At 40.7% G+C, this 27,136-nt stretch overlaps 1 protein-coding gene across 1 annotated transcript in view; it reads left to right on the plus strand.

Moving 5' to 3' along the window:
- Positions 1-9,542, plus strand: part of LOC139367231 (cadherin-12-like) — a 109,360-nt gene extending 99,818 nt beyond the window's left edge. Inside the window, exon 11 of the mRNA XM_071105453.1 lies at positions 8,239-9,542. Coding sequence (XP_070961554.1) covers positions 8,239-8,777 — 539 coding nt within the window. The 3' untranslated portion in view covers positions 8,778-9,542. The remainder of the gene's footprint in view (positions 1-8,238) is intronic.
- The last annotated feature ends 17,594 nt before the right edge of the window (positions 9,543-27,136 follow it).

Genomic DNA, 27,136 nt, shown 5'->3' on the forward strand with positions numbered 1-27,136 from the left:
AGTCGAATTAAGTTCTTTCAGGGCCGTCGATTTGTCTGCTTGGGGAGGAATATACACGGCTGTGATTATGATTGAAGAGAATTTTCTTGGTAGATTATGCGGTCGGCATTTGATTGTTAAGAATTCTAAGTCAGGTGAACAAAAGGACTTAACCTGTTGAGTGTAGGGGGCAGTATTTGGATGTTTGGATGAAAAACATACCAAAAAGAAACTGCCTATTTCTCAGGCCCAGAATCTTGAATATGCATACAATTTGCTGTTTTTCCTGAAAGCTCTCTGTTCCATAGCCTGCCTTCGCTCCATTTAAAGGGATATCAACCAGATTCCTTTTCCTATGGCTTCCCCAGGGTGTGAACAGTCTTTAGACATAGTTTCAGGCTTTTATTTTGAAAAATGAGTGAGAAAGATCACAATGCATCATTGTATGGCTGGGTGCCAGGAGCGTTTTGCATGCGCAACAGCTAGGAGCAGACATTTTCTCTCTCCTATTGAAGAAGCTACAGTCCCGGTTGAAATATTATTGATTCTATATTGTAAAAACAACCTGAGGATTGATTATAAAAAACGTTTGACATGTTTCTACGAACTTTACGGATACTATTTGGAATGTCTGCCCGGTCTTGACCGCTCGAGCCTGTGGATTTCTGAACAAAACGCGTTAACAAAAAGAGGAATTTTGGATATAAAAATAGTCTTTATGGAACAAAAGGAACATTTGTTTAACTGGGAGTCTCGTGAGTGCAACATCCGAAGATCATCAAAGGTAAGCGATTAATTTATTGCTTTTCTGACTTTCGTGACCAATCTACTTGGCTGCTAGCTGTTTGTAATGTTTTGTCTACTGAGAGAGATGTCCAAACTTAATTGGTCCACCCACACAGACAGCATCGTGAAGAAGGCGCAGCAGCGCCTCTTCAACCTCAGGAGGCTGAAGAAATTTGGCTTGTCACCAAAAGCACTCACAAACTTCTACAGATGCACAATCGAGAACATCCTGTCGGGCTGTATCACCGCCTGGTACAGCAACTGCTCCGCCCACAACCGTAAGGCTCTCCAGAAGGTAGTGAGGTCTGCACAACGCATCACCGGGGGCAAACTACCTGCCCTCCAGGACACCTACACCACCCGATGTCATAGGAAGGCCATAAAGATCATCAAGGACAACAACCACCCGAGCCACTGCCTGTTCACCCCGCTATCATCCAGAAGGCGAGGTCAGTACAGGTGCATCAAAGCTGGGACCGAGAGACTGAAAAACAGCTTCTATCTCAAGGCCATCAGACTGTTAAACAGCCACCACTAACATTGAGTGGCTGCCGCCAACACACTTACTCAACTCCAGCCACTTTAATAATGGGAATTGATGGGAAATGATGTAAAATATATCACTAGCCACTTTAAACAATGCTACCTAATATAATGTTTACATACCCTACATTATTCATCTCATATGTATACGTATATACTGTACTCTATATCATCTACTGCATCTTTATGTAATACATGTATCACTAACCACTTTAACTATGCCACTTTGTTTACATACTCATCTCATATGTATGTACTGTACTCAATACCATCTACTGTATCTTGCCTATGCCGCTCTGTACCATCACTCATTCATATATCTTTATGTACATATTCTTTATCCCCTTACACTTGTGTCTGTCTATAAGGTAGTAGTTTTGGAATTGTTAGCTAGATTACTTTTTGGTTATTACTGCGTTGTCGGAACTAGAAGCACAAGCATTTCGCTACACTCGCATTAACATCTGCTAACCATGTGTATGTGACAAATAACATTTGATTTGATTTGATTTACATAAACGCTTGGTATGCTTTCGCCGAAAAGCTTTTTTGAAATCTGGCACGACAGGTGGATTAGCAACAAGCTAAGCTGTATTTTGCTATATTGCAGTTGTGATTTCATTTTTAGTAATTTCATTTGAATTTGGCGCTCTGCAATTCAGAGGATGTTGACGAAAATGACCACGGTAACGAGATGGGTGCAACAAGATGTTAAGTTCCTATATGTTGTTATGATCACACCATTAATCACAGGCATACACCCCCGCCCTTCTTCTTACCAGAGAGATGCTTGTTTCTGTTGGCGCGATGCGTGAAGAAACCAGGTGGCTGTACCGACTCTGATAGCGTTTCTCGAGTGATCCATGTTTCCGTGAAACAAAGAATGATACAGTCTCTGATGTCTCTCTGGAAGGCAACTCTTGCTCGGATTTCGTCTACCTTGTTGTCAATCGACTGGACATTGGCGAGTAGTATGCTCGGGAGCGGTGTGCGATGTGCTCGTCTACGGAGTCCGACCAGAAGACCACTCCATCTGCCCCTTCTGCGGCCCCGTTGTTTTGGGTCGCCGGCTGGGATCCGATCCATTGTCCTGGGTGGTGGGCCAAATAGAGGATCCGCTTCAGGAAAGTCGTATTCCTGGTTGTAATGTTGGTGAATTGATGTTGCTCTTATATCCAATAGTTCCTCCCGACTGTATGTAATAAAACCTAAGATTTTCTGGGGTAACAATGTAAGAAATAACACATAAAAAAACAAAATACTGCATAGTTTCCTAGGAACGTGAAATGAGGCGGCCATCTCTGTCGGCGCCGGAAAGTCTTATGGTTTGTAAATGGAGTTGTCTATCTCCTAGGCTAGTTACTCGCCAGTGTTTGAGAGCCCAGCCTTCCAAATATGTTCCCGTAGTTTTGCTTTCCTTATGCATTGCTTGCTTGCTTTGCTCTGCTTTGCGTTGCTAGTAAATTCATTATTCGATCTACAGACTAAGGTGTAGGAGGAGACACAGGACCACTTGGGACCCGGATGCCAAGACGACAACTCAAATGTCATATCCTCGCATATAGTTGATTACAATTAAAATATGAGTAACCTGCTTTGTAAGATCAACTCAATGGCCTTGTAATTAGTTGGGAGTTCGAACACAGGCGAAATCATTAAAAAAACTGCAAAAATGGGACCCAATTCGTCTTTACTTGGCACTCTGCATTAAGGAGATAGATTGGGGTAAGGCCCTGCAATAGACTAGTGTCCTGTCCTGGTCGTTTACTTGTACATCAAGCTGCCTCACGCTACAGAAACAGGAAATAGGCTCTCCCTCCTATGAGCCAAGACAAGGCTCATCAAATAAAAAATGTATTCATCACATGCTGTAAACTAACAGTGAAATGCTTACATTGGGGGCATTCCCAACAATGCAGAGATAAAGAAAATAGAAAAGTATTAACGTAATAATAAATACACAATGAATAAACAATAATACAATGACTCGATGTGCAGGGGAACAAAGTAATTGAAGTAGATATGTTCATATAACTAGGAATAAAGTCATTAGGCAACATGATGGATAATAAATGTTGCAGCAACATATGTGATGAGTCAAATAAGATGAGGATCCAGTTGCAGAGGGAGGTGTTCAGTACCAGGGTCTTTAGCTTAGTGGTGAGCTTGGAGGGCACTAGGGTGTTGAACACTGAGCTGTTATCAATGAATAGCATTCTCACATACAGTGCCTTTGGAAAGTACTCAGACCCTGTGACTTTTTCCACATGTTTATACATTACAGCCTTAATCTAAAATGTATTAAATAAATCTACACACAATACCCCATAATGATAAAGTGAAAACAGATTTTTAGAAATTACCCTTTTCTATGAGATCCGAAATTGAGCTCAGGTATGTCATGTTTCCATTAATCATCCTTCAGATGCTCCTACAACATGATTGGCATCCACCTGTGTAAATTCAATTGATTGGACATGATTTGAAAAGGCACACACCTATCTATATAAGGTCCCACCATTGACAGGAATTGTCCATAAAGCTCAGAGACAAGATTGTGTCTAGGCACAGATCTGGGGAAGGGTGCCAAAAAACTTCTGCAGTATTGAAGGTCTCCAAGAAGACAGTGTCCTCAATCATTCTTAAATGGAAGAAGTTTGGAACCACCAAGACTCTTCCTTGAGCTGGCCGCCCAGCCAAACTGAGCAATCGGGAGAAAAAGGAATTGGTCAGGGAGGTGACCAAGAACCCAATGGTAACCCTGACAGACCTCTAGAGTTTCTCTGTGGAGATAGGAGAAACTTTCAGAAGGATAACCATCTCTGCAGCATTCTATCACTTAGGCATTTGTGCTATAGTGACCAGACAGAAGCCACTCTTCAGAAAAAGGCACATGACAGCCCTCTTGGAATTTGCCAAAAGGCACTTAAAGACTCTCAGACCATGAGAAACAAGATTCCAAGATTGTCTTGCCCATTCATGCTCTGAATGGCACACCATGTCTCAATTAAAAATCCGTCTTTAACCTGTCACCTCCTCTTCATCTACACTGATTGAAGTGGATTTAACAAGTGACATCAATAAGGGATCATAGCTTTCACCTGGATTCACCTGGTCAGTCTGTCATGGAAAGAGCAGGTGATGTTTATGTGTTATACACAGTGTATATTATCCATGTCTTTGTCAGGGTGCCCGCACATCAGCCTCTCTTGCGCCGTCTAATTCTATTCGTTTCAGGACCTGGTCTCGGGTGACAAGTATGTCTTGCACTGCCAATTCGTTGAAGTAGAAATCTTCGTCCAAATCGAGGTAATTGATCACTGTTCTGATGTCCAGAATCTCTTTTCGGTCATAGAAAACATTGGCGGAAACATTATGTACCAAAAAAAGTTCAGATCAGCGCAAAAAACAGCAGATTTGTTCAGGAGCCCGTAAAACGGCAGATATCCATTCCAGTGCCATTATTTCTAGTATACTTAATCTGCTTAACCCTTAGCCAATTTCTGCAGGCCAGCGGAAATCTCATTAACATAATAAAAATCCCCATCAAAATCCATCAATTTAAACTAGAGATATCTAGTGGGCTCAGCATGGGCTCAAGCCACCGCATCTGCCGATATTGCCCTTCCGTATCTGCGGTGAAAGGTTGCAGAGCTAGCGTGGTGTTTGTCAGACCATGAGACATCCCGAATATCAGTCTTCTCACAGTAACTTCTGTAGCCTCCGAATGGTTTGGCCTACAAAGCTATGACCACAAACTATGGTGCAACTCTCACAAACAGGTTGCTGTTCCCCGTTTTGCTCTAGGATGCCCACAAGACCCACAAGACTCGTCTGAAGGTCCGCAGTACAAGTTTATAAAAAATGAATGGAACTATACATGGTAATAGTTTAGTGCCTAAAATGAAGGGATAAATACAGTACAAGTAAAAAAAATAAAAAAAAAATCCTGAGATCTCTCAGATATAGGACAGACAGTTCAGAACAAACTACCTTTAGATTTTTTGGGCACTATCTGTTGTTGCATGTAGTAAATCTGTCATTCAGCGGGATGATATTGGCTAATAGCAGTAATGGCAAATTCAATGTTTCATCCAATCATTATTTATTTGACACCTTAGAGGCCTTAAAATACTAAATCAAGTAGCAAAATAATCCTTGGTATGACCATCTTAAAACAATTCCATATGTTAGCTTAGAAATATGCAATCAGACATTGAACTGGCTCAAACTGCTAAACATACCAGACACGTACCAGACAACATGACACAATATTAGATGTCTCACTGTTCAACTGAAAGTGTATCTATCAGTTTCATATAAACCACTATTTGTTATGATGCATGCATACATAATTAAACATGTCTATAGAATCTTGCGATTCAGAAAACATAATTTGCCATTAACTGCTATTGCTACTAGCTACATCAGTTAGTACTATGTCCTTGCATCCAATATGTAATTTACTCTCACATATTGCATATGGAATGTGAATGCATGTACACAGGAGGATTCTGTATTAAAACCTCTTACCCTTTTTTTTACATTTTCACCTAAAATGACATACCCAAATCAAACTGCCTGTAGCAAGGATATGCATATTCTTGATAACATTTGAAAGGAACCACTTTCAAGTTCTTGAAAATGTGAAATGAATGTAGGAGAATATAACACATTAGATCTGGTAAAGGATAATACAAACAAAAAAACATGTGTTTTAATTATTTCTTTATCATATTTTAAATAAAAGAGAAAGGCTATAATATAATATTACAGTTTAGACGCTATTTAGATTTTGACCACTAGATGGGAGCGGTGTATATGCAAAGTTTCAGACTGATCCAGTGAAGCATTACAATACTGCACAATTTTTTTTATCAAGTGTCCCCAAATGTGCCGAATTGGTCAACTGGTCAACTGTACTTGAAAATGTACGTTTACACACTACCAGGAAGGTCATACATGATGGAAAATTAGCTTCCCGACAGAAAATACACTAACCTTTACACATCTAGATGGCCGGGAGGGATGGGTGTGGGGCCAGAAACAGCAGGGGTTCAAACTTTAAAACCCAGATCCTACATTTGAATATATCAAACAGAACTATGCTACATTTTATCTTTGGGACCCTCAGGATGACACATCAGAGCAATATTACTGAATGTAAGGACATTATTTACCTTCAGAGGTGAATGTATCAAATCAAGTGCTGTGATAAAAGTTTTTTGTTGTTGTGCACTCTTAAACTTTAGCATGGCATTTATTCACTGTAACAGCTATTGTAAATTGGCCAGTGCTGTTAGATTAACAAGAATTTAAGCTTTCTCCATTTAAGACATGTCAATGTCCTGGAAAGTTGGATGTTACTTACAACTTAATTCCATTCACATTAGCAACAGCTGTCCCGGTATAGGGATACCGATCCCGTAGAGGATAAATGTGTTACTTAGACCACACCATGGCCTAAAGTCTCCTTTTTCTCCGGCCAAGTCAATTTATCGTAAATTACGGGTCAACAAAGATCAAATTAGTTGAGCAAACTGCAGGGAGATATTTTTCATGTCCTTGTTAGTAAGAAGAAGGCCCTCTTCACCCACTGTCCTCTCTGTGAAGGTAGAGTTAGTGTTGAAAGGGTTGACCACATGGTGAGAACTGTTATCAGAGCTCAGAGTCAACATGCCCTTAGGCTCTGGCTGGCACAACTGTTATTCGAACAAGTCATGCTGTCTCTGAGAAATTGTGTGTAGCACAACTTAAAGAAATACACTTTTTTTGAGGGGAGAGACAGTTATTTTCTATGGTGGATTTGTCAAGCTAACCCAGGTGTTCCTTCCTGTGTGGAAATAATGGGAAAATCAAACTGTCTGTTGAACTGGCTGTATGAGCCCTGCCTCGCATCAGCACAGCTCCCCATCACAAATAGATCTCACACAGCTACCACCCTAGAAAGATATGTCCAAATAATAATGACCGTGCTTGAAATACAGACCTTGACCACAGGGGGATGCTGACGCACTATTTGAGTTATATTGAAGAAGGAGAAGGACAGTCTATTCCAGCACCCATGCTTTTTATTACATTTTTCCCTTATCCTTTCTTAATTTCATTTGAATAAATTCTATATGTGTGTGTGTGTTGAACCATGCATTGCTTTCCCCTGTGAATACTCCAATTGAAGACCCATATGGGAAATGTTTATTGTGAATTACCACAGGGAGGAGGAACAAATTGTGGAATAACATTTTGTTCCCCTTGCTTTAAAAAATTAGTGTGAGCGATGTAAATTCGATATGGGCAGTCCCAGGCAGAGATACCATTGGGTTTGACGCTTAAAAGGATTTCTGTAAGTTAAGGGAAATACCTTACAGATGAATACCCATACACCCCCATGGAAAGATCAGTGTATTTTGCTGCATGATGCATTGTCAGTAGGCTATGTAATGTTTGTTGTCAGGTCAGTACTCAGTACATAACATACAGTATGTTGCTAAGGAACAACATGTGTGGGAGATTTGGTCACTTCATCAAGTTAATGTGCGGGGGCACCGGTTAGTTGATGTAACTGAGGTAATATGTACAAGTAGGTAGAGTTAAAGTTACTATGCATAGAATATAAACAGAGAGAAGCAGCAGGGTAAAAGAGGGGTCTGGGAAGCCCTTTGATTAGCTGTTCAGGAGTCTCATCGCTTGGGGGACCTCAACATGGCGCTCCGGTACCACTGCCGTGCGGTAATTGATCAAATGCATTCTATTACATTTCCCCATGCAAGTGGCACTGCATATTATATCTTAGCCTATATTTTCACAAACTATGCTGTATTAGCAATATTATAACCAACACCATATACCACCATATAGGCTACCAATACCATTCCGATTGATTCATAGTTCATAAACAACTGTTTAATTCTCTCCATGATCTCTCTCCAGTGATTGTGGTCCTCTACGTGGGTCTGAGACGACAGAACAAGAAGGAGACCCTGATGACGTCCAAGGAGGACATCCGTGACAATGTGATCCACTATGACGACGAGGGCGGGGGCGAAGAGGACACCCACGCTTTCGACATGGGAACCCTCTGCAACCCCAAAGTCATCAAGGAGAAACTCCTGAAAGAGAACCGGGACCTTTTCCGACGTGATGTCAAACCCGAGACAAAAACCGGCAAAAACCAACTGCCTGTTTCCCAAGACAGTGCAGATATCTGCAACTTCATCAATCAGCGACTGAAAGAAAACGATGTGGACAACTCAGCCCCACCCTATGACTCTTTAGCTACCTATGCCTATGAAGGGGAGGGCTCTGTAGCGGAGTCGCTCAGCTCCATCGAGTCTCTGGTTGTAGATACCAATGAGGACTATGATTACCTCAACGAATGGGGTCCTCGATTTAAGACTCTGGCAGGAATATTTGGAGAGCAGTCGGACACTCAGTCAGACACAACGACAACAACAGAAAACAGACTTTGATTATGTTATTCATCGAATCCAAAAGTGGACATAATATGCCATTATTTTAGTTTTTTTTCCCTTAATTTCAGGGTTTTCTATTTTAGCAAATGAATTTGTTTGTCAATCTTTTTCTTGTGGGTTTTTCCTATCCTCATTCACAAAGATGTATAAAAGGAGGATAGATAGCTAGATGAAAAAGACAGCCTTTCAACTACTTTTATAGTGAATGTTGTTTTATGTCTTATTTATTCTACTTTGTTTTCTCACTGCTAGGGGGAAGAAAGACAGAAACACAGAAAATGCAAGCATTTTCTTCTTTGATATCCTTATAAGTGCCTCAATAATTGTTTTCTTATTTTTTTATTCTCTCTATCTCTCTCTCTCTCAATCTGGTCACGCAAGCATAGGCTGACTGGCAGACAGAGGCATGTGGGTTTGAGACTACTCTCAGTTGGACAAGTTATGGGACAATTATGTGGCCCAAGTTTGGCCAAAGATATTTAGAATGTTATTTATTATTATTTATTTATTGTGCTGGAGTTTTTTGGGGGAGGGGTTTCTTCGTTAACGTATTTATCTATTTATCTCTTAATCATACACATATTTGGGGGGGGGGGGGGGGCACACACTTGAGGATTTTGTAATTATTCCATGGCTCAAACGAAAATGGAAGTTTCAGTTAGGTGAGTCAGGTGTATTGACTTGTACTTGTAAAAATGTATTTAGGGCTAACCAAGGTAATGCAGTTCAGTCAATGTAATAAACACTGTTTTCTTAAATAAACACCACTGGTAAAAACAAATGTTTCATTGATTTATGTTTTGTTCTATTTTGTTTTGGTTTTGGGAAAGAACATTCTCAATCTGGTTTGGCTTTGTGTGAAAATGTAATATTATTCTCATCCAGAAACAGAATACCATGTTTGATTCAATAAGGTACCGATAGCCTCCGTCTACTGCAATACTGTCCGGGGCCTGCGAGCTGATCTAATGTCTAGGAATTTTGGTGACAATATTGACAATGGGGAGCATTCCATTGATAATGGAACAGAAATGGGAACAGACAGCATTGTAAGCTTGGAGCCATCCATATTAATAACAGGCTGATCCCCAGAGGCCAGAGTATGGCGTAGTAACAGTCACCCCCTTCGCTCTGTATCAATTTTGAATAGTTGGCTTCTGCCATTATGAATGTATTGTTTGATCTCTGTGGCTGTTGTAATGGACCAGTATGCCCCTGTGCTCTAGTGTGGCCTTTCTGAAAATCACAACACTGCCATTTCAGCAATGAGTCACCCTGTTACTGACATTGACCAGATGCAGACAGACCAAATACAGACATCAGCAGTAGGGGAGGCTCACCAACCTGCATAAACGTGAGAGAGAGAGCTAGCTAGCAGACAGATACTGAATTGATAAAGAGAAACCAAAGCAAATACTGGTGATGCGAGGACACGCTATATATACAAAAGTATGTGGAGACCCATTCAAATTGATGGATTTGGCTATTTCAGCTACACCCGTTGCTGACAGGTGTATAAATACGAGCACACAGCCATGCAGTCTCCCTAGACAAACATTGCCAGTAGAATGGCCTTACTGAAGAGCTCAGTGACTTTCAACGTGGCACCGTCATAGGATGCCACCTTTCCAACAAATCATTGTCAAATTCATGCGCTGCTAGAGGTGCCCCGGTCAACTGTAAGTGCTGTTACTGTGAAGTGGAAACGTATAGGAGCAACAACGGCTCAGCCGAGAAATGGTAGGCCACACAAGCTCACAGAACGAGACCGCCGAGTGCTGAAGCGTATACAAATTGTCTATCCTCAGTTACAGGACTCACTACCGAGTTCCAAACTGCCTCTGGAAGCAACATCAGCACAATAAGTGTTCGTCGAGAGCTTCATGAATGGTTTCAATTCCAGAGCAGCCGCACACTAGCCTAAGATCATCATGTGCAATGCCAAGCGACGGCTGGAGTGGTGTAAAGCTTGCTGCCATTGGACTCTGGAGCAGTAGAAATGCATTCTCTTGAGTGATATAATAAATGCTTCACCATCTGGCAGTGGTATTACCCTCCTACCATTTGTAAGACAGTGAAAGAACTAGCATTCCTGTTCAGTGCATAATTAACAACGATTAAACATTTTTGGTCAAGGATTTTCTCAATTTTGGAGTCATACAATAAGAGAGACCAATAGTGATGTGTTGTCACTGTGTATCAATCCTCCAAATGTTTAAAACACAATACAAATTTGCATTTTGGACAATAATGTGGGCAAAGACTACTCACTCGTAACCGTCTTCCATTTTCTAGAATCTATGCATTATTTCCCTCTTATGAGTCATACTGTATAACCATTCACACTGCTGTTCGAAGCTATTTACCAATATCAAACAGGTGTTTTTAATCAACTTGGGTTATTTTACAATATAGTTTTATTCCTCATCTAGGGGCATGATTCAAGAGTATTTTATGAATATGGAAATGAAGCTGTCACAGCTACTGTTCCTAAGTGCTCTCTTGAACGACGCTTCTAACTTTAGTAATCTGCAGAACTCAATATGGAAGAGAAAATCTCTCCTCAATAAATTACCACATTGAAATCATTGGGCTTGGTTAATACACAGTGAGGAGCACCGTGGGAAACTGTGCAAGGAGGAAAACACGTAGCTAGCTATCACACAGATCAAATATAATGATATTTGTCACATGCCATGAAAACAACAGTGAAATGCATGCTTACAAGCCCTTAACCAACAATGCAGTTAAGAAAAATACCCCTCCCCAAAAATAAATGAAAGTAACAACATAATTAAAGAGCAGCAGTAAAATAACAATTGTGAAGCTATATACAGGGGGCACCGGTACAGAGTGAGTCAATGTCCGGGGGCACCGGTTAGTAATTTTGGTAATATGTACATGTAGGTAGAGTTATTAAAGTGACGATGCATAGATAATAAACAGAAAGCAGCAGCAGTGTAAAAGAGGGGTTGGGGGGGGGGGCAATGCAAATAGTCTGGGTAGTCATTTGATTAGGTGTTCGGGAGTCTTATGGCTTGGGGGTAGAAGTTTTTTAGAAGCATCTTGAACCTAGAATTGGCGCTCCTGTACCGCTTTCCGTGTGGTAGCAGGGAGAACAGTCTGTGACTTAGATGGCTGGAGTCTTTGACCATTTTTAGGGCCTTCCTCTGACACCGCCTGGTATAGAGGTCCTCAATGGCAGGAATCTTGGCCCCAGTTATGTACTGGGCCGTTCGCACTATCCTTTGTAGTACCTTACGGTCGGAGGCCGAGCTGTTGCCATACAAGGCAGTGATACAACCAGTCAGGATGGTTTTGATGGTGCAGCTGTAGAACTTTTTGAGGATCTGAGGACCCATGCCAAAACTTTTCAGTCTCCTGACGGGGATTAGGTTTTGTAGTGCCCTCTTCCACACAGTCTTGGTGTGTTTGTTGGTGATGTGGACACCAAGGAACTTGAAGCTCTCAACCTGCTCCACTACAGCCCCGTTGATGAGAATGTGGGCGTGCTCTGTCCTCCTTTTCCTGTAGTCCACAATCATCTCCTTTGTCTTGATCACAGTGAGGCATAGTTTGTTGTCCTGGCACATAGCCTACAGGGAGGAAGTCAGAGACTTGGCCGTCTCGTCAACTCACACTTTACATGTTTACCTAAAACTTGCCAACGATAAAGGGCATTGAAAAGTAATTACATTTCACAATGAGGACAATGTTGCTTACGTATAATCTGTATTTACTTGTAGCGGTTTCCTTATTGCATAGTGGGTAATTGCTTTTGTAGAGCGGATGTCCTGCATGTCCCAGGTGGGAACAGATGGGATCAAACAGGAGGGAGTTTATAGTCCACATAATTTCCTGTTATGATCAAAATGATTCCTCATCACTGGTTTCTGCATAAGACATATGGGATTGTATTAAGTCTAGTTCCTATATGGGTCGTTCCTCCTATCTACTCCCACATCATCCACAGAGCTAGTGGTCCCTCAATGTGATCCCTCAGCAGAGCAGATGACAAGACCAGGATCAAACGCCCACAGACATGAGTTGGATCGGAGTACCTCCCCAACCCAACAACTTTAATGATGGCAGTCTCAGACTAAAGTATGTAGTTAACAATAGGGCAGCAAAATAATTGTGTGAGTCATCAGGCTAAATGGGATGTCCCTTCCCACTTCTTCTTACATTCAAAAATACACCTTTACAAAACTAATTAGCTTTACATTGCCCTACATCTTGAATAAAAACACAATCATTACTGTAGTACTATCATGTTGGATGACCTTCTGGAATCCTCTCATAACTGTGGAATACTACTATAATGAAATAAACAATGATATTTCAATTATTCTGTATTCCTTTACACTCGCGCTACAGGAAGTTACGCATTTTTGGTTTCTGAATGAGGGAAATTCTGTAAATTAAGGGAGCTTGAATCGGTCATATGCATATAGATATAACCTGCTTTTATTGAGAAATACTATATGGGTACAAATATGCAGGTCCATTAAATGATAAAAAGCCTAATGTGAATTCAAATTGAATCAAGTAAAATGTACAGGTATGACATTCCAAACAAGCCCTCTCTCACCTTGAAAAGTTGTTTGACTAGATGCCATTCAACTTGATTGCAATGTAAGGCCACAGAGTGAGTATTTTAAAATACATAAAAAATGCATGACACAAACTGCTGCTGTCAGAGTATTTAACTCACAGCTCACATGTTAAATTGAAGTGACAAAAACGATTATTAATAGAATAAAAGATACATCAAATTGAATGGCGTTAAAAATACAGATAATGTGAAGAGCAAAATCATGTTATCATTTCAGAGACAGTACCCAAGAAGGCATAACAATAAATGATGGTTAAGTTTACTGTTTGTCTACTGCACTGTATATTACTCTAAAATATATTCTACAGTTTATTTTATGTATTCATCTACATTCTTGTGTTATGAACTTAAATCAGTACTTTTTAGCAACATAAAATTTAGGGTTACTGTCATAGCCCCAGTTCTCTGATAATATGTGTCAGATGTATCCCTCATTTTGGTAGCCCCACAGTCGCATTGTCTGTCCTAACCAGGATGTGACCATTCGGATAGAAGAGCAGAAAGTGCCTCCGTGAGAGTGAGAGAAACACTGTCAGCAGTTTGAGGTAGTTTATATGAGCGAAGTGGAGTTGTTGGGACCACACGCTGTTTACTTCTCTTCCCTCAGACTGCGCTCCACCTTTTGAGTGACGCCTCTGCCATCACCAGCTTACACGTTGACAATGCCCCTAAGGGAGTGCCAGAAATTAAGATTGAGGGGCTCTTCCAGTGAAAGAGAGCCAATCGACATTCTGAGGTTATACCATAATCTTTTGATTGAGGTGACGTCATGTACACAGACATTGGGCAGATAGATAGCCAACACTGGAAGTCTCTCATTCTCAGTAGTTCAAGTGGTATTACTGAGATGGTGGAAGTCATCAGCTCCAGCACTCAAATACACGTTCTGAGCATGACTAAGCAACCCCTGTGAAACAGGGAGAGGTACATTCGGAACATGTGATTAAGGGTGTAACTGTTCACCAAACCCATGGTTCGGTATTTTTTGAGGTTTCTGGGTCCCGGTTTGGTTTCGCGACACCGGGAAAATAAAATGCCATTCACAATGTTCCTTGCATTGTCTGTTGTGGCCGTAAAATTATGTTGTGCCTCTCCAGTTTCCACTCTGATACTGTGCTTGTAACACTGTGGGAAGTGTTGTGAAGTCGTAAATACCAGTTGGAATGAATTCATGCCAATTGGTACAGCTAAACAAATTATAGAGTTCAATTTATAGGGGTCAATGTTGTCAAGGTACAATGAGTTAGCTAGCCACCTAGCATACTTGTGGAATGAGTGGGCTGCTCGGACGAGACGTGAACCTGGGAACCTGGCTACCAAGTTAGCTAGCTAGCTAACAACTGACGATACAACGTCAACTAACAAAACAGATACAATTGAAATAATGTAGGCTATCTGGCTTTAATTAAATGTTTAATATGGCTGAGAACAAAAACCGATTGACCGTCAATTTTGTTGGGATATAACGTTAGCTAGCTAGCTAAAAACTTGTGTAGGAGAGGAGAGAGTGGCTATGTTTCAGTTTCACAGCTCGGTACATAGAACGTATAGATTTCCAATGAAGGCATGCTGCGTTTCTCACTTTAAATTAGATTTTATGATTTGTCATCCTAATTTTCTGTTTCTCCTTCAACAACAATTGTATGTTGGCCCCCATGTAATTTAGTTAATTTAGTTAGCTTACCTTCAGCTTTTGCTGTAAAAGATAGCAGTGAAAATATGTAACCCAATTCAGGAAACTAGGAATATGTCGCAAGTCAGGACTTCACAGGAGAGCCAATTGAAAGTAAAAAATGTTTTTTTTTATCAAAAAAATGTTTTGGGCAGAAATGCCTTCTCGAACATGGGAACTTTCATGTGCCTTAATAACAAACTTTTATGCCACCTGTAAATATGAATAAGGTTGTTAAATTAAAAGCCTATTTGGTTTAGCCAAAGAAATCAGGAACCTTCCCACTAGCCATGTTTGGCTGAGATAATGAGTGGACTGGACATGCCGAGAGATGAGTTTCAGATTGTTGACTACTTTCTGGAGGACGATCGTGCCATGCTGACTCTGACTCCGAAAATGATTCAGACGATGAGGAAATCGCTGATATAGGTCAAAACATTTTAATTGAAGAAGACATTGTGGAGTCTTTTGATGACGGTGATGGGGAAGAAACGACAATCGACAGTCTTGCTGTCTTGGAAGTAGTTGACCGAGTGTTGGAATCAGTGGAACACAATGGGCCAAACAAGCTGTTGGAACTAAATGGAAATGAAACAGGTCTTATTTAATGAAAGGGCTTGCAGTCTGCGGTGAAGCTTTCATCCATGTATATGGGTAAGAATCTACCTACAGTTCAGATATTATACGTTTCAAATTTTGTCAAAAAGTTGTTTTCATTGCAAGTTAAAACTTGTTGAGGACAGGGGGCAGTATTTTCACTTTGGATGAATTGCGTGCCCATAGTGAACTGCATCAAACTCTGTCCTAGATTGCTAATATATGTATATTATTGTTACTATTGGATAGAAAATACTCTAAAGTTTCTAAAACTGTTTGAATTATGTCTGTGAGTATAACAGAACTCATAGGGCAGGCAATCTTCCAAACAAGAAGTGAAATTCTGAAAGTTGGGGGAACTTTGATGTCATCGCCCCCTCCTTTCCCAACAAGATATGGATCTGGAAGCACTTCCTACGCCTTCCACTAGATGTCCTCATTCAGTAAAAAGTGTATTGGAGCATTTGCTGTGAACTTTGACCTAATGGGAGGGAAAATAGTCATTTTGCTGTGACGCATTTCTCTGTGGGTGCTACGGCTGTTCCATTCGGCCCCAGATGAAAACGTATGATCCGGTTGGAACGTTATTGGATATATATGATAATAACATCCTGAAGACTGATTCTCTACTTAGTTTGACCAGTTTATTCGACCTGGAATATATCTTTTGGAAGTTTTCGTGCGAGTTATCTTGGACCAGCAGTCAGTTTTTGGGCACGTGAGCTGAAAGTGATAGCAAATGCAGCTACTTGGACACTAGTATTGGACATTATGGAACAAAACAACGATTTATTGTGGAACTAGGACTCCTTGCACTACATTCTGATGAAAGATCATCAAAGGTAAGGGAATATTTATGTTGTAATTTCGTATTTCTGTTGACTCCAACATGGCGGTTACGTCTGAGTGATGTCTCAGATTATTGCAATGTTAGGCTTTTTCCGTAACGTTTTTAAAAAATCTGACACAGCGGTTGCATTAAGAACCAGTGTATCTTTAATTATATGTAGAACATGTATCTTTAGTCAAAGTTTATGATGAGTATTTCTGTTATCTGGCGTAGCTTTCTATAATTTCTCCGGATATTTCGGAGGAATTTCTGAACATGGCGTCAATGTAAACCGAGATTTGTGGATATAAAAATGCATATTATCGAACAAAACATAAATGTACTGTGTAACATGTCATATGACTGTCATCTGATGAAGATTTTCAAGAGGTTAGTGATTAATTTTATTTCTAATCCTGCTTTTGTGATTTTATCTTTGGCTGGAAAAAAATGGCTGCATTTTTTCTTTGGTTTGGTGGTGGTCTAACATAAATATATGTTGTGTTTTCGCTGTAAAACATTTGAAAAATCTGACATGATGGGTAGATGAACAAGATGTTTATCTTTCATTTGAGGTATTGGACTTGTTAATGTGTGAAAGTTAAATATTTCTAAATAATATTTTTGAATTCCCTGCGCCACCTTTTCAGCTGAACGGGGGGGGGGTGGAGTTCCCTGAGGGGAACTCCTTGCCCCATTATGGCTTGCTGTTAGCTAGCCAGCTGGAGTTCCAGCTGGCTAGCTAACATGCATACCAATTTGTAGATGCAAAATATTTTTTTATTGTGAAACAAACAAGAAATAAGACAAAAAAACAGGAATCTTGAGCGTGCATAACTATTCACCCACCCAAAGTCAATACATTGTAGAGCCACCTTTTACAGCAACTACAGCTGCAAGTCTCTTGGTGTATGTTTCAGTAAGATTGGCAAATCTAGCCACTGGGATTTTTGCCCATTCTTCAAGGCAAACTGCTCCAACTCCTTCAAATTTTATGGGTTCTACTGGTGTAAGTCATACCACACATTCTCAATTGGATTGAGGTCTGGGCTTTGACGAGGCCATTTCAAGACATTTATATGTTTCTCCTTAAACCACTTGAGTGTTGCTTTAGCAGTATGCTTAGGGTCATTGTCCTGCTGGAAGGTGAACCTCCGTTCCAGTCTCACATCTTTGGAAGACTGAAACAGGTTTACCTCAAGAATTTCCCTGTATTTAGCACCATCCATCATTCCTTCAAATCGTACCAGTTTCCCAGTCTCTGCCGATGAAAACATCCCACAGCATGATGGGGATGGTATTCTCGGGGTGATGAGAGGTGTTGGGTTTTCTCCAGATAGAGTTTTCCTTGATGGCTCAAAAAGCCACATTTTAGTCTCATCTGACTAGAGTACCTTCTTTCAAATGTTTTGGCAGTCTCCCACATGCCTTTTAACGAACAACAAACGTGTTTGATAATTTTTTTCTTTAACCTCTTGAAGCTAGGGGGCACTATTTTTATTTTTGGAAAAATAACGTTCCCAAATTAAACTGCCTATTTCTCAGGTCCAGATGCTAGAATATGCATATAATTGACACTTGGAGTGGGTCTAGGGTTTCTGGGATAATGGTGTTGATGTGAGCCATTACCAGCCTTTCAAAGCACTTCATGGCTACGGACGTGAGTGCTACGGGTCTGTGGTCATTTAGGCAGGTTGCTTTTGTGTTCTTGGGCATAGGGACTATGGTGGTCTGCTAGAAACATTTTGGTATTAAAGATTCAATCAGGGACATTTTGAAAATGTCAGTGAAGACACCTGCCAGTTGGTCAGCACATGCCCGGAGCACACATCCTGGTAATCTGTTTGGCTCCACAGCCTTGTGTATGTTGACCTGTTTAAAGGTCTTACTCACGTCGGCTACGGAGCGTGATCACACAGTCATCCGGAACAGCTGATGCTCTCATGCATGCCTCAGTGTTGCTTGCCTCAAAGCGAGCATAGAAGTGAATTAGCTTGTCTGGTAAGCATGTGTCACTGGGCAGGTCGCAACTGTGCTTCCCTTTGTCGTCTGTAATAGTTTGCAAGCCCTGCCACATCCGATGATCGTAGGAGCCGGTGTAGTATGATTCAATCTTAGCCCTGTATTGACACTTTGCCTGTTTGATGGTTCGTCGCAGGGCATAGCGGGATTTCTTGTAAGCTTCCGGGTTACAGTTCCGCACCTTGAAAGCTGCAGCTCTACCCTTTAGCTCAGTGCGAGTGTTGCCTGTAATCCATGGCTTCTGGTTGGGGTATGTATGTACAGTCACTGTGGGGACGGCGTCCTCTATGCACTTACTGATAATGGCAGTGACGGATGTGGTGTATTCCTCAATGTCATCGGAAAAATCCCGGAACATGTTCCAGTCTGTGATAACAAAACATTCCTGTAGTTTAGCATCTGCTTCATCTGACCACTTTTTTGTAGACTGAGTCACTGGTGCTTCCTGCTTTAATTTTTGCTTGTTAGCAGGAATCAGGAGGAAAGAGTTGTGGTCTGATTTACCAAATGGAGGGCGAGGGAGAGCTTTGTACGCATCTCTGTGCTTGGAGTACAGGTGATCTAAAACAAATTCCCTCTGGTTGCACATTTAACATGGTTATAGAGATTTGGTAGAACTGATTTTAGTTTCCCTGCATTAATGTCTCTGTCCACTAGGAGCACAGCCTTTGGGTGAGTGGTTTCCTGTTTGCTTATTTCCTTATACAGCTGACTGAGTGCGGTCTTAGTGCCAGCATCTGTTTGTGGTGGTAAATAAATAGTCACGAAAAGTATAGCTGAGAACTCTCTAGGCAGGTTGTGTGGCCTGCAATTTATCACAATATACTTCAGGCGAGCAAAATCTAGATACTCCCTTAGATGAGTCTTGCTTGTTGTTGAAAAAATCTTTGTCTAATCCAAGGTGAGTGACTCAGCGTTGTACGAGATCTTCAGTTTCTTGGCAATTTCTCTTATGGAATAGCCTTAATTTCTGAGAACAAGAATAGACTTACACATTTCATTAGAACGTTCTTTGTTTCTTGCCATTTTGAGCCTGCAATCGAACCCACAAATGCTGATGCTCCAGATACTCAACTAGTCTTATGAAGGCCAGTATGTTATTTTAACGGACAAATATGCTTTTCTTTCAAAAACAAGGACATTTCTAAGTGACCCCAAACTTTTGAACGGTTGTGTATGTGAGAGTGGACACTCGGCCCTCACTAGCATGAAAAATAAATGCAGGCACAGACTGTGTGTGGAAAATCATTTAAACCTGAGACTCTCTACAATATAACCCAACATTGCCGAGTTATGTGCATCCTTTCAAGCACACCCTTCTCATTAACCAGTGGTGAGTTATTCACAATTTTCGATGAACAAATATAGTTTTATAAGTAAGATTGTTCAATAAATAGCAAAATGATTGATTATTATTATGCTATTATGTTACTGGTCCTATAAGAGCTCTTTGTCACTTCTCACAAGTCTGGTTGTGACAAAAACTCACACTCATTCTTATGTTTATTAAATGTATCGTATAGTGTGTGTGTGTGGCAGGCTTACAATGATGGCAAAAAAACAACATTTGCGAGTGTGCTGATCCTGGTGTTAGATGGGGTACGCAGCTGGAGGTTGAATGTTTGAATGGATACGGGACTATAAAACGTTTGAGAACCATTGGTCTAGAATGTAATTTTATGCTGTAGCATTAAGATTTCTCTTTACTGGAACTTTGGAGCCTGAACCATGAAAAACAGCTCCAGACCAGTATTCCTCCTCCACCAAACTTTACAGTTGGCACTATGCATTGGGGCAAGTAGCATTCTCCTGGCATCCGCCAAACCCAGATTTGTCCGTCAGACTGCCAGATGGTGAAACGTGATTCATGTTTCCAGACTCCAAGCTTTACCAAACTCTAACCATGAAGCTCCCGATAAACAGTTATTGTGCTGACATTTTTTTCAGAGGCAGTTTAGAACTCGGTAGTGAGTGATGCAACCAAGGACAGAGAATTATTATATGCTTCAGCACTCGGCGGCCCCATTCTGTGAGCTTGTTTGGCCTACCAGTTCAGTTATATTAAACCTTTCTTGATTCACTATTAGCATGTTTTAACCACTCCTGTAAATATTGTAAACTAGCAGGTATTCAGCAAGAAGGTCTGATTTCACTATTACTGAAATAGGACCATGGTGTTAAAACTTCTTGGTGACAAGGGGCAGTATTTTCACCTCCGGATGAAATGCATGCCCAAATTCAACTTCCTGCTACTCATCCACATCCCCAGAAGATATGCATAGTATTAGTAGATTGGGATAGAAAAATCTCTGAAGTTTCTAAAACTGCTTGAATCATGTCTGTGAGTATAACAGAACTTATGCAGCAGGCGAAACCCCGAGGACCAACCATTCAGAGGTTGTTGTTTTTTTGAGGTCACTCTCTTTTCAATGGGGTTTCATTGGGAATCCAGATTTCTAAGGGACCTTCTTGCAGTTCCTACCGCTTCCACTGGATGTCACCAGTCTTTAGAAATTGGTTGAGGTTTTTCCTTTGTATATTGAAAAAGTAGACCTGTTCAAAACGAGGGTCACTTCAAGTGTACTGTTAGATAGAGGCGCGTGACCAGAAAGGTAGCGTCCATTTGTTTTTTTCCTGTATTGAACACAGATCATCCCGTCTTCAATTTTATCGATTATTTACCTTAAAAAATACCTAACGTTGTATTACAAAAGTAGTTTGAAATGTTTTGGCCAAGTTTACAGATAACTTTTAAGATATTTTGTAGTCACGTTGCGCAAGTTGGAACCGTTGTTTTTCAAACGCGCCAAATAAATGGACATTTTGGATATATATGGACGGAATTAATCGAACGAAAGGACCATTTGTGATGTTTATGGGACATATTGGAGTGCCAACAAAATAAGCTCATCAAAGGCATGATTTATATTTTTATTTCTGAGTTTTGTGTCGCGCCTGCAGGGTTGAAATATGTTTTCTCTCTTTGTTTATGGAGGTGCTACCCTCAGATAATAGCATCGTTTGCTTTCACCGAAAAGCCTTTTTGAAATCAGACATGTTGGCTGGATTCACAACACATGTAGCTTTAATTTCGTAGCTTTAATTTGGTATCTTACATGTGTGATTTCATGAAAGTTCGATTTTTATAGTAATTTATTTTAATTTGGTGCTCTGCATTTTCACTGGCTTTTGGCCAAGTGGGATGCTAGCGTCCCACATATCCCAGAGGGGTTAACCTCTTTGGGCTAGGGGCAGTATTCGGAAGTTGACTGATGTGCCTAAAGTAAACTGCCTGTTACTCAGGCCCAGAAGCTAGGGTGTGCATATAATTGGTAGCATTTGATAGAAAACTGAAGTTTCTAAAACGGTTAAAATAATTTCTGTGAGTATAACAGAACTGATATGGCTGGCAAAAACCCGGGGTGAATCCATCCGGAAAATATTTTTTTCTTTAGGTCACAGGTCCTTTCAATGGGATATTCAAAATAATTCCTCCCAGAATGCAGTTCCTATGGCTTCCACTAGATCAACAGTCTTTAGAAAGGGTTTCAGGCATGTTTTTTGAAATATGAGCATGTAGTTTTGAAGGCGTCTCTCATTAGGACTAAAGTCTTGTAGCTCACTTGAATGAGGGCGCGCACTTCGTTATTTATCTCCGGTATTGAACATACTACATTCCGTCTTTAAAGTTATAGTTCATTTACGTATTAGGGTACCTGAGGATTGATTAGAAACAATGTTTGACTTGTCTGGACGAAATTCACCTGTAACTTTTGGGATTCCTTTGTCTTCATGTTGAATGAGTGGGAAGGTGGATTACTAAATCAAACGTGCCAACTAGACTGAGTTTTGGGGGATATAAATGACTTTAACGAACAAAACGACCATTTGTTGTGTAGCTGGGACCCTTGGAATTGCAAACAGAGGAAGATGTTCAAAGGTAAGCAATTTATTTTATCGTTATTTCTGATTTTTGTGAATCCTCTGCTTGTTTGAAAAATGTTTTTAATGCTGCTGTATGCAGGGTGCTGTCCTCAGATAATCGCATGGTATGCTTTCGCCATAAAGCCTTTTTGAAATCTGACAACGCAGTTGGATTAACAAGAAGTTAAGCTTTTAAACGATGTAAGACACTTGTATTTTCATGAATGTTTAATTTTACAAATTTTGTATTTTGAATTACAAGCTCCGAAATGTCACCAGATGTTATCGAATTGGGACGCTAGCCCAAAGAACACCTAGCCCAAAGAAGTCCCTGTAATGCACAGCATTTAGATTGCATACATTGACAACAAGCTCAGTCCGATGATGCTGTGTACACCACCCCAGACAAAGAAAGACCCTCCACCTCCAAATCGATCCCGCTACAGAGTACAGGCCTCGGTGTAACACTCATTCCTTCGACGATAAACGCGAATCTGACCATCAGCCCGGGTGAGACAAAACCGTGACTTGTCAGTGAAGAGCACTTTTTGCCAGTCCTGTCTGGTCCAATGACGGTGGGCTTGTGCCTGCTCCCAGAGCCAGGTCTCCTGTGTGTCTCCCCAGCCCGGTGAGTCATGTGCCTCCCTCCAGAGTCTCCCGCCTGTTCGGAGCTGCCAGAGTCGCCCGCCTGTCCGGAGCTTGCAGTGCAGCCCTTCGTTCCAGAGGCGCCCTTTGTTCCAGAGGCGCCATTCGTTTCGGGACTCTCTACGAGGGCCTTCAGTCCGGGATCGGCGGTTGCCTAAGTGGGACGAGCCAAAGATGGAGTGGGGTCCACCTGTTCCACCTGTCCACCTGTTTTGTATTTCTTTGTTGTTTGTTTGGTGTGGTTCTCAATCAGAGGCAGCTGTTTATCGCTGTCTCTGATTGAGAACCATACTTAGCTTTTTACGTAGCTTTTTCCCACATGGGTTTTGTGGGTAGTGTATTTCTGTTTAGTGTTTGTTTCACCTTGCAGGACTATTTCGGGTTTTCCTTTTGTTATTTTTGTATTCAGTGTTCAGTTCCTTATAATAAAGATGAACACTTATCCCGCTGCATTTTGGTTTGACGATTCCTCTTCTTCCAATGAAAGCCATTACAATGTCGGATAAATTAGTTACAATTAATTGTCAATATGCGTATTTAAAATTTTAACATTTCTCTGCTTGTTTTTTTTCTTTCTGTGTCCATCATAACTTTAAGACATGAAGGTCAGTCAATACAGAAAATGTCAAGAATTTTGAACATCAAGCGCTATGATTAAACTGGCTCTCATGAGGACCGCCACAGGAATTTGAAGACCCAGACTTACCTCTGCTGCAGAGGATACATTAATTAGCGTTTCCAGCCTGAGAAATTGCAGCCCAAATAAATTCTTCACAGAGTTCAAGTAACAGACACAGCTCAACATCTGTTCAGTGGAGACTGTGAATCAGGCCTTCGTGGTCGAATTGCTACAAAGCAACCACTACTAAAGGACATCAATAAGAAGAAGATATTTGCCTGGGCCAAGACACACAAGCAATGGGCACTAGACCAGTGGAAATCTGTCCTTTGGTCTGATGAGTCCAAAATAACGATTTTTGGTTCCAACCACCGTGTCTTTGTGAGACGCAGAGTTTGTGAACGGATGATATCCGCATGTGTGGTTCCCATCATAAACCATGAAGGAAGTGTGATGGTGTGGGGGTGCTTTGCTGGTGACACTGTCTGTAATTTATTTAGAATTCAAGGCACACTTAACTAGCATGGCTTCCAAAGCATTCTGCAGCGATACACCATCCCATCTATTTTGCAATTTGTGGGACTATCATTTGTTTTTCAACAGAACAATGACTCAACATACCTCCAGGTTGTGTAAGGGCTATTTGACCAAGAAGGAGAGGGATGGAGTGCTGCATCAGTTGACCTGGCCTCCACAATCACCAGACCTCAGCCAACAAGTGCTCAGCATATGTTGGAACTCCTTCAATACTGTTGGAAATGCATTCCATGTGAAGCTGGTTGAGAGAATGCTACGAGTGTGCAAAGCAGTCATCAAGGCTAAGAATGGCTACTTTGAAGAATCTCAAATATATTTGGATTTGTTTAAACCTTTTTTGGTTACTACATCATTCCATAGTTTTGCGTCTTCACTGTTATCTAGAATGTAGAAATAAATAAATAAAACCCTTAAAAGTAGTTGTGTCCAAACTTTTTGCTGGTACTGTACACAACTCACTTATCATACAAAATGCATTTGGTAATACTAGCCACCTCCTCATAATATCTGGCTCCATCTGCACCGTTGTTTAAAAAATTCAATATCTTGTCTATTTACAACATTAATGTATGCCAATTATGCACTTTCAACTACAAATACTCATACCTACCGGACAGTTTACCTAAACCCTTCAACGGATTATTTCTGAAATCTATCTATTTAACACAAGACGCTGCAATAACGTTCACCCTCCCCACTGCACCTAACATAGTCAATTCTCTATCAGATACAGAGGTACCATACTCTGGAATTCTTATCTTCACATTGCCAAAATATCATTATCCCTCAATTATTTAAAGTGACGTCTGGGGGTCAGCCTAATGAACCAAACTACTCAGTAATCTCCTCCATATAGCCTAACTCTTACAAACTCACATGAACACACACATTATATTTTTTATGTCATTACTGATCAATCCATTTATAATTAGTAGGTTTTTATGTGTTTTAACAAACTTTGTTTTATATTTGTACTTATGTATTGGATATTGTCTTTTTTGTGCTGTGGTTTTCATGTAAGCCGTTGGGCTTCCATGTCACGCCCTGGCCATAGAGAGGCTTTTATTCTCTATTTTGGTTAGGCCAGGGTGTGACTAGGGTGGGCATTCTAGTTTCTTTATTTTTATGTTTTCTATTTCTTTGTTTTTGGCCGAGTGTGCTTCCCAATCAGGGGCAGCTGTCTGTCGTTGTCTCTGATTGGGAATCATACTTAGGCAGCCTTTTGCCCACCTGTGTTTCTTGGGTAGTTGTTTTCTGTATAGTTTATTTACCTTACAGAACTGTTCGTCTTTCACTTTGTTATTTTGTTTGAGTGTTTTGATAAATAAAAGTCATGAACACTTACCATGCTGCACCTTGGTTCGATCATTTCAACGAACGTAACATTCCAACCACACCTGCACAGTTTTAAATAATGTTTTACTTATTTTTTGTCTGATTTGATGTCTATCACTTGTTTTCTTTGGTGCAAATAAATAAATATTATGGGTCCTTGTTAAATGATTCACTAGTGGCAAAGACTTTGGGGCTGATTGAGTGCTGCTCTACTCTATAAAGACTCAAAGTGCAGCACAAACTCAAAGGAGATCATAGGCCAAAACAAGATATCTCAACCGATTCTGAAAAAAGGATTGAGGAGGCGCGATGGCGGAATGTCCATGAGAAATAAGAGATACTGGAGTGGGTACATAAAAGGTGAAAACCATTTGGAATAAAATAAGGCTGTGGCAGTCTCTTCGCTGTCTCATACCTCCTCCCACTGAAACAGACTTCCCACAGGATAAGTGAGCTTCACATGACTTTCTTCGGCCAGCGACAGTGCATTACAGAGGAAGCAGAATCACAATGTTCTGTGAGAGAACTGTGCCTATTGGGTAACGCTGCCTGCTGCACTTATGCACCCCCCATAGCTATTCTACATCTCTTTCCATCTCTGTCCCCCAATAAAATTAAAAATACCTATGATATACAGTGCAATCAGGAAAAAATTCAGACATCTCGACATTTTCCACATTTTGTTACGTTACATTCTTACTCTAAAATGGATTAAATAAATATAAAATCCTCAATCTACACATAATACCCCATAATGACAAAATCAAACAGGTTTTTAAATGTTTTGCAAATTAATTACAAATAAAAAACTGAAATACCTTATTTACATAAGATTTCAGACCCTTTACTATGAGACTAAATTAAGCTCAGGAGCATCCTGTTTCCATTGATCATCCTTGAGATGATAAAAAGTAAAAGTAAAAGGCACATGACAGCCAGCTTGCACTTTGCCAAAAGGCACCTAAAAGCTCTCACCCCATGAGAAACAAGATTGTCTGGTCTGATGAAACCAAGGTTGGACTCTTTGGCCTGAATGCCAAGCATCACGTCTGGAGGAAACAGAGCGCTCAGGAACTTGGATTGGACCTAAGGTTCACCTTCCAAAGACAACGACCCTAAGCACACAGTCCAGACAACGCAGGAGTGGCTTCGGGACAAGTCACTGAATATCCTTGAGTGGCCCAGCCAGAGCCCGGACTTGAACCTGATCGAACATCTCTGGAGAGACCTGAAAATAGCTCTACCGCTACACTCCCCATCCAACCTGACAGCGCATGAGAGGATCTTCAGAGAAAAATGGGAGAAACTCCCCAAATACCAAGCTTCTAGTGTCATACCCAAGAATTCTTAATGCTGTAATCGCTGTCAAAGGTGCTTCAGCAAAGTACTGAGTAAAGGGTCTGTATACTTATTTAAATAGTTAATTCATTTTTATTTTTTATAGATTTGCAAAAGAACTTCAAAGCTCCAAGAGCAAGATAGAGAGGACAAATAGAACATTACCATAACTTTTACCAAATGATTTTGGACCTTTCTTTGCACCTCAAATTCTCATTTGGTA

The sequence above is a fragment of the Oncorhynchus clarkii genome, chromosome 15 (genome assembly GCF_045791955.1).
Source record: "Oncorhynchus clarkii lewisi isolate Uvic-CL-2024 chromosome 15, UVic_Ocla_1.0, whole genome shotgun sequence".
Classification (NCBI taxonomy): Eukaryota; Metazoa; Chordata; class Actinopteri; order Salmoniformes; family Salmonidae; genus Oncorhynchus; species Oncorhynchus clarkii.